General features: G+C 37.4%; 1 protein-coding gene across 4 annotated transcripts in view; it reads right to left on the bottom strand.

Moving 5' to 3' along the window:
• Positions 1-6,962: 6,962 nt before the first annotated feature.
• SUCO (SUN domain containing ossification factor) overlaps positions 6,963-14,858 on the bottom strand; it is a 92,895-nt gene continuing 84,999 nt past the window's right edge. For all 4 annotated transcript variants that reach the window (XM_030302300.1, XM_030302298.1, XM_030302297.1 and 1 more), the window contains 2 exons: positions 10,173-10,228; positions 6,963-9,002 (listed from right to left, as the gene is read on the bottom strand). In XM_030302300.1, the coding sequence (XP_030158160.1) occupies positions 8,559-9,002; positions 10,173-10,228 (500 nt within the window). In that variant the 3' untranslated portion in view covers positions 6,963-8,558. The remainder of the gene's footprint in view (positions 9,003-10,172; positions 10,229-14,858) is intronic.

The raw sequence follows: 14,858 nt of genomic DNA, 5'->3' as shown, positions 1-14,858 counted from the left end.
CAACTCTACAAGCAACATAATGGCAATAAATTCATATCTTTCAGTACTCACTCTAAACGTCAATGGACTCAGTGCTCCAATCAAAAGACATAGAGTAACAGAATGGATAAGAAACAAGACCCATCTACATGCTGTTTACAAGAGACCCACTTTAGAGCTAAAGACACCTTCAGATTGAAAGTAAGGGGATGGAGAACCATCTATCATGCTAATGGTCAACAAAAGAAAGCTGGAGTAGCCATACTTATATCAGACAATCTGGACTTTAAAATAAAGACTGTATCAAGAGATGAAGAAAGGCTTTATATCATAATTAAGGCGTCTACCCACCAAGAAGACCTAACAAATGTAAACATCTATGCGCCAAATGTGGAACACCCAAAAATATAAATCAATCACAAACATAAAGAAACTCATTGACAGTAATACCATAATAGTAGGGGACTTCAACACCCCACTCACAGCAATGGACAGATCATCTAATCAAAAAATCAACAAGGAAACAATGGCTTTGAATGACACACTGGACCAGAGGGACTTAACAGATATATTCAGAACATTTCATCCTAAAGCAGTGGAATATACATTCTTCTCCAGTGCACATGGAACGTTCTCCAGAATAGACCACATACTGGGACACAAATCAGCCCTCAACAAGAACAAAAAGATCGAGATCATACCGTGCATATTTTCAGACCACAATGCTATGAAACTTGAAATCAACCACAAGAAAAAATTTGGAAAGGTAACAAATACTTGGGAGACTAAAAGAACATCCTACTAAAGAATGAATGGGCTAACCAAGAAGTTAAAGAGGAAATTAAAAAGTTCATGGAAGCCAATGAAAATGATAACACCACAACCCCAAACCTCTGGGACGCAGGAAGGCAGTCATAAGAGGAAAGTATATAGCAATTCAGGCCTTCCTAAAGAAGGAAGAAAGATTTCCTATACAGAACCTAATCTTATGCCTTAAAGAGCTGGAAAAAGAACAGCAAATAAAATCCAAAGCCAGCAGGAGACAGGAAATAATAAAGATTAGAGCAGAAATTAATGCTATTGAAACAAAAAAAAAACAGAACAAATCAATGAAACCAGAAGCTGGTTCTTTGAAAGAATTAACAAAATTGATAAACCACTAGCCAGTTTGATCAAAAAGACAAAGGAAAGGACCCAAATGAATAAAATCAAGAATGAAAGAGGAGAGATCACAACCAACACAGCAGAAATAAAAACAATAATAAGAGAATATTATGAGCAAGTATATGCCAATAAAATGGGCAATCTGGAAGAAATGGACAAATTCCTAGAAACATACAAACTATCAAAAAACCAGGAAGAAAGAAAATTTGAACAGACCCATAACCAGTAAAGAAATTGAATCAGGAGACTATAGATGCTGGAGTGGATGTGGAGAAACGGGAACCCTCTTGCACTGTTGGTGGGAATGAAAACTGGTGCAGCCACTCTGGAAAACAGTGTGGAGTTTCCTCAGAAAATTAAAAATAGATCTACCCTATGACCCAGCAATAGCACTGCTAAGAATTTACCCAAGGGATACAGGAGGGCTGATGCATAGGGGCATTGTACCCCAATGTTTATAGCAGCACTTTCAACAATAGCCAAATTATGGAAAGAGCCTAAATGTCCATCAACTGACGAATGGATAAAGAAGATGTCGTTTATATATACAATGGAATACTACTTGGCAATGAGAAAGAATGAAATCTGGCCATTTGTAGAAACGTAGGTGGAAGTGGAGAGTATTATGCTAAGTGAAATAAGTCAGGCAGAGAAAGACAGATACCATATGTTTTCACGCATATGTGGATCTTGAGAAACTTAACACAAGACCAGGGGGAAGGAGAAGGGGGGGAAAAGTTACAGAGAGGGAGGAAAGCAAATCATAAGAGACTCTTAAATACTGAGAACAAACTGAGGGTTAATGGGGGCTGGGGGAGAGGGGAAAGTGGGTGATGGGCATTGAGGAGGGCACCTGTTGGAATGAGCACTGGGTGTTGTATGGAAACCAGTTTGACAATAAATTATATATATATAAATGAAAGAAACCGAATTAGTAATCAAAAATCTTCCAAAACACAGGAGTCCAGGGCCAGATGGCTTTCCAGGGGAATTCTACCAAACATTTAAGGAAGAGTTAACACCTATTCTTTTGAAGCTGTTCCAAAAAATAGAAGTGAAAGGAAAACTTCCATACTCTTTTTATGAAGCCAGCATTACCTTGATTCCAAAACCAGAGACCCCACTAAAAAGGAGAATTATAGACCAATTTCCTTGATGAACATGGATGCAAAAATCCTCAAGAAGATATTAGCCAACCAGATCCAACAATACATTAAAAAAAATATTCACCACGACCAAGTGGGATTTATACCTGGGATGCTGGGCTGGTTCGATATCTGCAAAACAATCAATGTGATTCATCACATCAATAAAAAAAAAGGACAAGAACCATATGATCTCTCAATAGATGCAGAGAAAGAATTTGACAAAATACAGCATCCTTTCTTGATAAAAACCCTCAAGAAAGTAGGGATAGAAGGATCATACCTCAAGATCATAAAAGCCACATATGAATGACCCAATGCTAATATCATCCTCAATGGGGAAAAATTGAGAGCTTTCCCCCCAAGGTCAGGAACAAGACAGTGATGCCCACTATCACCACTGTTATTCAACACAGTATTGGAAGTCTTAGTCTCTGCAATCAGATAACACAAATAAAAGACATCCAAATTGGCCAGGAAGAGGTCAAACTTTCACTCTTTGCAGATGACATGATACTCTATATGGAAAACCCAAAAGATTCTACCAAAAAACTCCTAGAACTGATTCATGAATTCAGCAAAGTTGCAGGATATAAAACCAATGCACAGAAATTGGTTGCATTCCTATACACCAACAATGAAGCAACAGGAAGAGAAATCAAGGAATCGATCCCATTTACAATTGCACCAAAAACCATAAAATGCCTAGGAATAAATCTAACCAAAGAGGTGAAAAATCTATGCACAGAAAATTGTAGAAATCTTATGAAAGAAATTGAAGAAGACAAAAAAAAAAGGAAAAAGATTTCATGCTGCTGGATAGGAAGAACAAATATTGTTAAAAAATCAATACTACCCAAAGAAATCCACATATTCAATGCAATCCCTATCAAAGTAACACCACCATTCTTCACAGAGCTAGAATAAACAATCCTAAAAATTGTATGGAACCAGAAAAGACCCCGAATAGCCAAAGCGATCTTGAAAAAGAAAACCAAAGCAGGAGGCATCACAATCCCAGACTTCAAGCTGTATTACAAAGCTGTAATCATCAAGACAGTATGGTACTGGCACAAGAACAGACACTCAGATCAATAGAACAGAATAGAGAACCCAGAAATGGACCCACAAAAGTATGGTCAACTAATCTTTGACAAAGCAGGAAAGAATATCCAATGGAATAAAGACAGTCTCTTCGGCAAGTTGTGCTGGGAAAACTGGACAGTGACATGCAGAAAAATGAACCTGGACCACTTTCTTACACCCTACACAAAAATAAACTAAAAATGGATGAAAGACCTAAATGTAAGACAGAAAGCCATCAAAATTCTCGAGGAGAAAGCAGGAAAAAACCTCCTTGATCTTGGCCGCGGCGACTTCTTACTCAACATGTCTCCAGAGGCAAGGGAAACAAAAGCAAAAATGAACTATTGGGACCTCATCAAAATAAAAAGCTTCTGCACAGTGAAGGAAAAAATCAGCAAAACTAAAAGGCAACTGACAGAATGGGAGAAGATATTTGCAAACGACATATCAGATAGAGGGTTAGTATCCAAAATCTATAAAGAACTTATCAAACTCAACACCCAAAAAAACAAATAATACAGGGAAGAAATGGGCAAAAGACACGAATAGACACTTCTCCAAAGAAGACATCCAGATGGCCGACACATGAAAAAATGCTCAACATCACTCATCATCAGGGAAATACAAATCAAAACCACAATGAGATAGCACCTCACCCCTGTCAGAATGTCTAACATTAACAACTCAGCCAACAAACAGATGTCGGCGAGGATGCGGAGAAAGAGGATCTCCTTTGCATTGCTGGTGGGAATGCACACTGATGCAGCCACTCTGGAAAACAGTATGGAGGTTCCTCAAAACATTAAAAATAGAACTACAACCCAGCAATTGCACTACTAGGTATTTATCCAAGGGATACAGGTGTGCTATTTCTAAGGGACACGTGCACCCCCATGTTTATAGCAGCACTATCAACAATAGCTAAAGTATGGAAAGAGCCCAAATGTCCATCGATGGATGAATGGATAAAGATGTGGTATATATATGTGTGTGTGTGTGTGTGTGTATATATATATATATATATATATATATATATACACAATGGAGTATTACTCGGCAATCAAAAATAATGAAATCTTGCCATTTATAACTACGTGGATGGAACTGGAGGGTATTATGGTAAGTGAAATTAGAGAAAGACAAAAATCATATGACTTCACTCATATGAGGACTTTAAGAGACAAAACAGATGAACATAAGGGAAGGGAAACAAAAATAATATAAAAATGGAGGGGGATGAAACGTAAGAGACTTAAATATGGAGAACAGAGGGTTGCTGGAGGGGTTGTGGGAGGGGGGATGGGCTAAATGGGTAAGGGGCATTAAGGAATCTACTATTGAAATCATATGCTAACTAATGTGGATGTAAATTAAAAAAATAAAATTATAAAAAACATTTTAAAAAGGGGAGAATAATAAAAATCACAAATGCTTATGTTTGCTCAGATTTATCTACTTTATGTTAACAATTGGCATTTGGTGGGTTTTAATACATGCTTTATTAAAAAATGTAACCCTCAGTTGGTAGTCTAGGGTGTATGACTTTACAGTTGCAAGTGATGAACTCTGTTGGAAACAAATATTCTAAAGATTAATTTTGAAAGTAACCTATTAAGTGGGGTATGATGCAGCGGTCATGAATACATGTTCCCGTAAGATATTTTTTAATGTCTTAATGTTATACAAACGGATACTTGTGGGTTGGGATAAAATTTAGTAACAGTATGAACACATCACTTGAAAAGCTCTTAGTGCCCACTTTGGTAGCCCATACACTAAAACTGGAATGATTCAGAGAAAATAAGCACAGGGAAGACATGCAAAGTCATAAAGCCATCTGTATTGACTTAAAAGAACCTAAATAGGGGCACTTGGGTGGCTCAGTCAGTTAAGTCTCCAACTCTTGACTTTAAGGCTCAGGTCATGATCTCGCGGTTTGTGGGTTTGAGCCCCGTGTTGGGCTCTGCCCTGGCAGTGCACAGCCTGCTTGGGATTCTCTCTCTCACACCCTCTGTCTCTCCCCTTCCCCTGCTTGTGCTCTTTGTCTCTCAAAAATAAAATAAACTTTAATTTAAAAAAACAAAAAAAACAAAAAAAAACCTAAACAGACAATACAACCAAATGAACTTGACTGGACCTTGGACCAAAAAAACAAAAGTGTCCACAGAAGACAACTGGAAAAATCTGACTACAGACTGTGTATTAGATTCTGGAATTATTAACTTTCTTAGGCATGATACTAGTATTGTGGCTACATAGCTGAATGTCCTTATTCTTAGGAAACACATGCTTAAGCATTTAGGGGTGAAGGGTCATAGTGTCCCGACTTTCAAATGGTTCACCCAAAATAATGTTTTGTGCATGGCTGTGTATGCAAATAGACACACAGACACACGCACAGAAAAAACAAACTAAAAATGTTAACTGCTGGATCTGGGTAAAGGTGAATGGATATTCAACTTTTCTGTGGATTTTAAAATTTTCAAATTAAAAAGCTGGGGAAAAGCATGAGGTTTTTTAATAAATTTGTTCTATGAAATGCAGATTCATTCATTCATTCCTTTTTAAGTAGGCTCCATACCCAGCGTGGAGCCCAATGGAAGGCTTGAACTCAAGACCCTGAGATCCAGAATTGGACACTTGACTGAGCCACTCAGGCACCCCCTATGAAAATACAGATTTTAGAAAAGCAGTATTTCTAAATTGACATGTTACTTCATATACTGCAATCTTACGTAGGTTTGTCCAAGTAGGTTAACAAATAGATCTACTTCATATTCATGTATGTAAGCTTATATATTCAAACTGAGAATACCTCTTAAACTGGAAAACCATTAAGTGGTAAAATAAGACAAGAGCTGAAAAGGATGCTGTTGCAAAGCAAACAATCCTTGGTGGGGAAAGGCAGTGGTGGGGCGGGGGGGGGGGGGGGGGGGGGGGAGTGGCAGAGAGTAGAGAACCGCTGTTTTCCCATACAAGACTTACAAAAAACTAATTCCTCAAATTGTATGTATGTGTAACACAGTGTTTTTAAAAATCCAGTTAAAGGAACCGCTTTACTTGGCATCTTTGCTCTTAAAATCCCCCAGTTTCCTTTCATTGTATGCTGTTTTAATGCCTAATGTTACAAGAAATAAAATAGAATGAGGTTGACTCTCAAGGACCTCTGAGAGCTTATTATGTATACACTGCTTCTTACCAGGTGCAAATCTACAAATGGCAAGAACTTTTTTTTCTCCTCATGTGGGCCTAACCTCAGAGAGGAAAAATAAACCCCAAATTGTAAAATGTGGAAACAATGAAAAATTAATCGTCCTCAAGATGGCACCTGATAAGAGGAAAACACAGACATGTATTCCCCTGAATAAAGATCAAAACTGTCCTTTTTGTGTTTCAAATGGTGAAATTTTGATTTTACAGGGAACAAAATGTTTATGTGTAAGTTCAGTCAGTTTAGAGTTGCCTTAAATGTGATCAATTATGTAATGGGATGTTGCTGTATTTAGTTTTCAAAGCGGCAAAACTTCAATCTGTGTTCAGGGTGAATACATTTGTAAGTTCTCCTTCAAAGAACAGAAGAGCCAGTAATTAATAAAGACAAGTGTTCGGATTTATTTGGAAATTCACAGTTTCTAATGGCACTACAGCTCTGTAGTTACATATTGAAAGTCATCTTTCCACAACACTGGGTGCTGACACGGATGTGGAACTTCCCGCCCTCGCTCCGCTCCCCTCTGGACCTCTTTTCAGTGAGTTTCTATACAATCAGGCCCTCTTGCTCTGAATGGCTAATTGTACAGACTGGAAAAAAATTTAAATCATCTAAAACATACTGTTAACCTAAAAGCAGCAACTTAAACAAACAAAAAAGGCTTTAAATAGGTCACATTACAAACAATACCCCCAGAAAGGTATTAGACAGATTTAAAAACAGTTATTACTAAAAGTGCTCAATAAGTTATAACTTAAATCTTATAACACAAAATGGTCAATTCGCTCCCTTTCAAAAAGAAACTTTCCACTTTCACTCATTACTGTACAAACACACACTAAGAAATCATTTTCTTCAAATACAGTCGCTGCCAATTATTTTTAAAGAAAAAAAAAAGACAAAATGAAGACAGACACATTGACATCACACATGTATACCTCTGCACATCTGTAGCCAATACAAAGCAAACATCAAGGAATAATAATCCCTTTAGACTTGACCAATTAGACAAGGTTTGACAAACTCACTAACTGGTTCCGGGTATATGGACATAGGCAGTGATTATATCACATGAGACCTGGGCTCATTTGACAAACCTTCAAATGTTCCATCTGCAGTAACAGGAAACACTGACCAGAAAGTCTGGAGGATTAGTGCTCATTGTGAATGTTTAAAATGTAATGTAGCTAAAGAAATCCTTTACAAATGGTTAAATGTGTCTAAAAGGTGAATTTATAAAAAATTTATTTGCAAATACCAGTCACTTGCAAGAAAAGATCTTGTAGGCTTTTTTCTCATTTAGTAACTAGAGAAAAACTAGTGTGAATAAGTTAAATGAAAATACCAGTATCGCCATTTACCGAAAAGAGTAAGACTTAAAAATTCCAGCAATTTTTTTGTTTCCAGTGAGTTTGCTAAACAGAAGTCTAGTCGGCAAGTCTGTAGGACTTTACACTGTCTGACCCACATTACTGAACTTCAGGCACAGATCACCTTAAAGCCTTGTAGTGTTTGCAGCTTCAAAAAACTAACAAAGTTATAAAAGAAATCAAATGACAGAAAAAGTTCTCCCTCCTCTTCCAGTGGCGTTATAAATAGACGAAAGGCACATAAATATGGGAAGGTGCAAGAAATAGGAACAAAGCTAAAGGAAGAGGTTTAGGCTTTCATTCCTATCCCACCCAAAGGAACTGGGCTTCCAAATTATGTTTGTCCCAGTAATTAATCTGTGAAAAAACATCTTTATAAAATGTCTACCATTGTCCCTGTAGGAAGTGATCAGCCTTGTAAAACTGCAGCTCATTAACCAAGATTGACACAATCCCACCTACTGTTTTAAAAAGGCAGAAACCATAATTTCTGAATACTTTTCCCATTAATATTTTCTCCCTCCCCCAAACCCTTCAAATACCACAGACTGTTCTTCAAAGAACAACAAAAAAAAGTCTCCAGTATGAAAAGTTCTCTTCATTTTAGATATGTCCCGAGACTGCTGTGACACCAAATGTTCCCACGGTGATCTCTTTGTTTCCTTTGATTATGTCATGCAGGCTCGGCAATGATCCTGACTTAGTCTGTATTAGAGTTTTTATCAGTTTTCCTTGGTCTTGGACTTTAGATCGCCTTCGTTTTAAAGCCCTCTTCTCAGTTTTTGTCTTTTGGGACTGTCCATTGCACAGACTTGTGCAAGCTGAAATGCCACAAAAATAAGACTCTTCAGACTGTGATGACGTTTCTGAGCTTCCTTCAGACGGGGGGCCCTTATAAGAAGAGTGATAAACTTCGCCCATATTAGAAAAGTCTCTCTGGTTCATAAAGGGCTTCCTTCCTCTTAGGTCTCCATTGGCTACCGGGTGCAGTGGGTCTGCCGGCTTTATGGTTTCAATTTTTTCAGTTTTGTACTTGCAGCGTTTTTTCTAGAACACAAATTTTTAAAAAGGGTAGTTATTAGACTTCCAATAGTTAACCTCTCAAAACACCTGGAGAGCTGAACTAATGGAGGAAAGTGCCAGCTCCCAGTGAAAAGTGAAACAGCATTATAAACAGCGTGACGTCCTGTTATGTTCTGCATAGATACCACCATTACCTTCTCATTTTGTAAATACACTCAGTCAAAACTCTTTTGGGGTGCCGGAGTGGCTTAGTCAGTTGAGCGTCCGACTTCGGTTCAGGTCATGAGCTCATGCTTTGTGAGCTCAAGCTCTGCACTGGGCTCGCTGCTGTCACCCTGTCATGCTTCAGATTTTCTGTCCCCCTCTTTCTCTGCCCCTCCCCCACTAGCACACACTTGCGCAGGCTCTCTCAAAAACTAAACACAACATTAAAAAAAAAAACCCTCTTAGCTGCCACCTCTGACAATAGACTTAGGGGGTGATAACTAACAGCTGTGTACCTACTAAGCACCAGGTACCACACAAGTTGCTTTCAGGTGTTATCTTCCTTACCAACCCTGAGAAGGGGGTACTTTATCCCTGGTTACTAAATGAGAAAACCAAGGTCCACAGGTTTGGTTCTCTGCTCAAGTTACAACACAGCAAGTGGCCAGGTTGGGATTGAATCCTGGGTTTATTTGTCTCTCAAGTCCAAGTTCTTTCACCTAGAGACCATCACCTCTAATCAAAAAGAGTACAACTTACTTTGAGAGGCAAAACGGAAAAAATCATAGTATTATTTTGAGTTTTGCTACTCATTTAATGGATCATTCCAAGAAGACAAAATCTCCGAGTTTCAGTTTCTCACATAACTTGCTTTCTCACATAAACTTGCTTCACAGAAAAGCAAACCTTTTCTGTAAAGGGCCAGGCAGTAAGTATTTTAGGCTTTGTATTTCACATACTGTCTCTCTTGCATATTCTTTTTTTATTTTACAACCCTTTAAAGATGGCTCCAGGCCCATACAAAACAGGCCACAGGCCAGATACAGCTTGTGAGTCATAGTTTGCTGACCTTTGTAACATTTATTTGTGTTATTACTATAACTGAAAATAAACAGTAGAATTTAAGGACCAGTTATATCAAACCTTTCAAGCTATTTCCTCGTCTAGTACCAAGTAATACAATATACTTAAAAAGGATCAAAATATTACCTTTTTTTCTGGAGAGAACTTGAGGGGTTCTACGATGTACAAATCATTTGGGTCTACTATAAGAAAAAAATTTAAAAAAAGATTTAAAATGTAAAGTAGATTATGCATGATAAACACTATAAAATATTACATATTATCCTTTACTGATTATTTTCCTAACAGATCCAATGAATTTATAATTATACCAGATTAAGCATATATTTATGCATTTTAAATTAGTGAAAAGTAACAAGGTGGGAGATGGTACCATTCTTATTTTGGGCTTGACTGGTCACCTTCAAATAATTTCCCTAAGTTTCTAACTGACAGACAGCTAGCTATCAGCCAACACAGTAAGGATCCTTCCTTGGGCCCAGCCCTAACCTCTTACCTGATGAGAAGTATAACATCACCAGGTAAGCTAATAACAAACCTACAGATCATTTGAGTATTTCCCTAAAAGACTAAACTACACTGTGTCACAAATGTGGGTTAATCATGTACAACAAGCAGTTGTGACCAGGTATGAAAGCCAGTTAAAAGAGCATACACACAAAAAACAGATTTAAGACACTTTTTCTAATTGTATTTTACTGTGACTGAAACTATAAACTCCAAAATCTAAAAATAGCTTAAGCATGCAATATAAATTATAAGCAATAATGAATACATAATTATAATTATAATAATGAATATAATCATAAACAATAATGAATAAATACTTCTGGCAAGGTGAGTAAATTAGAAATATTCATTTTAGGTTTCTAAGATTTCATTAAGCACATTCAAGACAGCTGTATACCATTCTGACACTGACAAGATACACATCTTGACAAGACATTTGACTGACAAGATAAATGAGATTTCAGACTCATTCAACCCATTAAAAGTAAACAATGTATGGTCTGACAGAGCCAGAAGTTTATAAGTTGCAAAATTCACTATAAAACTTCATATACTGCAAATTAACTAATGACATGATTCAACCAATTACAGTTTTTTTACATTATGTCTTAGAAATCTATTGACAAAGTCATCAAATACATAAAAGTATCAAAATATATAAACTATATCAAATTCATAAAAATATACCAAAAGTATAAAGACATTCCTCTTTAGTCATTTCTATCAGATTACTAATCTTACTCAAGTCAATTTTTTTTAAAAAATGACACCTACTTCTAGAAATGGTTGTTAACTGTTACTCAGATCACCTTCTCTGCTCAATGCAGCTAAAATATGGATTTTAAAAAACAAAAAACACTAAAAGCTCTGAAGAGCGGCCAAGATCAAGTAGGTAATCTCCATTCCAAATGTGAATGAAAAATAGGAATCCCGATAGTCAAGTGGAACACAAAAGTCACTTCTGTCCTGACGGCATTTGTCAATGCAAGAGTATGTGAACTTCAGGTCTAATGGTATCAAGGTAATGAATCAGAAATCAAACCTTAGGACCCACCCAAAGTAACAGTCTAGTAAGATACCCTGACTCTCCTCACAGTAAGCTGGGACTCTAAAGACCTATATAACCTCAGAGAAAGAATTAACCCATGCGATGCAGGGACCACCTGGTGGTCCAAGTAACCTCATGGCATAAATATAAAGTATTGTGAATGTAAAGCAAACACAAATTCTCTCTGGAATAAAGACCTACCTTTTAGCTCTCAAATTATCCCTACAAATAATTTTTCAAAGAGAAGGACCAACACAAAGCACAGAAAGACACTAAGCACCTGAGCAAGAGGCTGCAGAGACAATTAATGAACAGACTCACAAAGATTTAAGATATTAGAATTATCAAACACAGACCACAAAGGCAGTTATACTTACTATGTTTAAATAAAAAACAAGCTTGAAAATATCTGCAGGAAACACAAAAGGGACCTAGATGTTTAAAAAAATACTAAAAGAATTCCTAGAAATGGAAAATGTAATAACTGAAATTAAAACCTTAATGGAAGAATTTAACAGCAGACTACAGGAGCTGAAGAATGTGTGGCCTGGAAAAGAGATCAGAAGAAATCATCCAAATACAGCACAGAATGGCAAAAAGAACAGAGTTTAGGAGACAAGGGGGATAAACTGAGAAGGATTTAATTAAATGGAGACTCTAAAAGAGAATGAGGTAGAGGTAATATTTTGGGGGGAAGTGGTTAAGAATTTTCCAGTATTGGGGTGTCTGGGTGGCTCAGCTGGTTAAGCGTCTAACTCAATTTCAGCTCAGGTCATGACCTCACAGTGGTGAGATTGGGCCCTTTGTTGGGCTCTGTGCTGGGCATGGAGCCTGCTTAAGATTCTCTCTCCCCACTGCCCCCCGCCCCCGCCGCCAACTCGCACACAAGCACAGGAGCATACTCTCTCTCAAAAAACAACAATAACAACAATTTTCCCACTATTGATAAAAGATACTAAATGAGAGATTCAAAGAACTGAAGAACTAAGAAATCAGTATATCTGTGGATAAATGTAAATGAACGCTAGTGTAAAAAATAATAATTGTATACCAAGCAAAACAAACAGAATTTAAATACACAAAACAGTAACATATATATCAAGCTGGGGATAAAAGATCTTTGTATTATTCAAGAAAAGGTGAAAGAACGGGTTAACTGCAGACTTCGATGAGTACTTGTAAATTCTAAGGTACCAGAAAATGTTAAAAATAATGCACAACTTCTATTCTACTGATAGCAAAAAAGAATGTCCTTCTTCTCTAACAAAAAGTTTCAAGGAAAGGGAGGAATAATAAAAACAGTCACTAGATAAAAGATACATGAATAACTTTATGCTAATAAATTTTAACATTTAGACGAAATGGAAAAGTTCATGGAAATTTTTAATTTAAATTGACAAAAAAAATCAGGTTCCTATAACCTGAATTAAAAGCCTTTTACAAAGAAGATTCTGGACTGGACCTATGTGACTAATAATTCAAAAAAGAAATAATTATAATTTTAAACTCTTCCTGAGAAAATAAGAGAGCACTGGCCATCTGGTTTTATAATATAAGCTTTATACACAACAAAACCCAACAATCTGAGAAATAAAAAATTATACACTAATCTTATTCATGAACAATAGACAGCAAAATTCCTAAGTAGTATCAAACAGAATTACATGAAATTAACAATATAGACACAAAAAACACACATGTAAATAACATATCATGCCAACTTGTATTTATTAAGAATGTAATAAGAGTATGACTCCAGAAAATCAATTAGTATAATTTTAATAAGAGATTAGAAACGATCATCTTAAAAGAAGCTGAAAAAGTATCTGGTAAAATTAAACAGAGATTCATGTCGGAGAGGAACTATCAGCAAACTAAGAAGAGAGAGGGAGGTGCCTGGGTGCCTCAGTTCATTAAGCCTCTGCCGCTTGATATCAGCTCAGGTCATGGTCTCAGAGTTTCGTGGGATTGAGCCCCACGTCAGACTCTACGCTGACAGCAGAGCCTGTTTGGGATTCTCTCTCTGCCTCTCTCTCTGCCCCTCCCCAACTTGTGCTCGCGCTCTCTCTCTCTCAAAAATAAACTTTAAAAAAAAAAAAAAAGGAGAGAGGAACTTCCTTAGATAATAGGTATCTACAAAACACCTATGACACACATAATCCTTAACACTAAGAGTTTTCCCTTTAAGAATGGGAACAAGACAAAGGTGCCTACCAACCACTTCTATTCAACATTTAAAAAACTGCCACTGCAGTTAGGGAAACAAAGCAAATAAAAACTACACGGATTGGAAAGGAAGAAACAAAATTCTCTTTAGTCTCAAAAGGTGGGCCTGTATTCACAGAAGTTGCCACTCTGTCATAACAACAAGTATAAGACTGAACAAACTGAAAAATAACTCTTCTTAGATACTTCAGAGAAGTGAGGTCACAAGGAAAACTGCTGTCACAAAACCTGGAGATAGGCAGATACAATCACAAATTGCCTGGGCAGAAACCTCTGTGGGAACAGTGCCCGGGTAGGAAAACCTGAACTACAATTGATAAATTGCTGGATGTTCAGTGTGGATATATCTGTAAGTTAAGAAGTCCCAGGGGGGATGGCACCTGGGTGACTCAATTGGCCAAGCTTCTGACTTTGGCTCAGGTCATGATCTCTCAGTCTGTGAGTTCGAGCCCACATCAGGCTCTCTGATGTCAGCTTGGAGCCTGGCGCCTGCTTCGTATTCTGTGTCTCCCTCTCTCTCTGTTCCTCCCCTGCTTGTACTCTCTCTCTCAAAAATAAAGATTAAAAAAAAAATTAAAAAAAAAAAGAAAGTCCAAGGGGGACTCCAAGAGGGGAGCCCCCACAGTTTTGTGAGGTTTTAAATTTTTTAATGTTTATTTATGTTTGAAAGCGAGCCAAACAGAACACGAGTGGGGCAGAGAAGGAGACACAGAACCTGAAGTAGGCTCCAGGCTCCCAGCTGTCAGCACACAGCCCAACATAGGGCCGGAACTCATGAACTGCGAGATCATGACCTGAGCCAAAGTCGGACACTTAACCGACTGAGCCATCCAGGCACCCCATCTGTTTTTCTTAACAAGGTCTGACTTTAGGAGATCTATTTCAGTAGAGTCGCACCTACTGGTGTTTTATTGGAGCCTAACCTGCCTAAGGGAAAGGGGAAGGCTGAGAAGCACTGGTGAAGTTGACCGTCAGGAACAAGAGCTCACCAAAAGCCTGAGGCCTAATCATAGGACTACAGAATGCTT

Source organism: Lynx canadensis, chromosome F1, assembly GCF_007474595.2.
Source record: "Lynx canadensis isolate LIC74 chromosome F1, mLynCan4.pri.v2, whole genome shotgun sequence".
Classification (NCBI taxonomy): domain Eukaryota; kingdom Metazoa; phylum Chordata; class Mammalia; order Carnivora; family Felidae; genus Lynx; species Lynx canadensis.
Note: the sequence above shows the minus strand (reverse complement) of the source record. Positions and strands in the feature narration are given on the sequence as shown.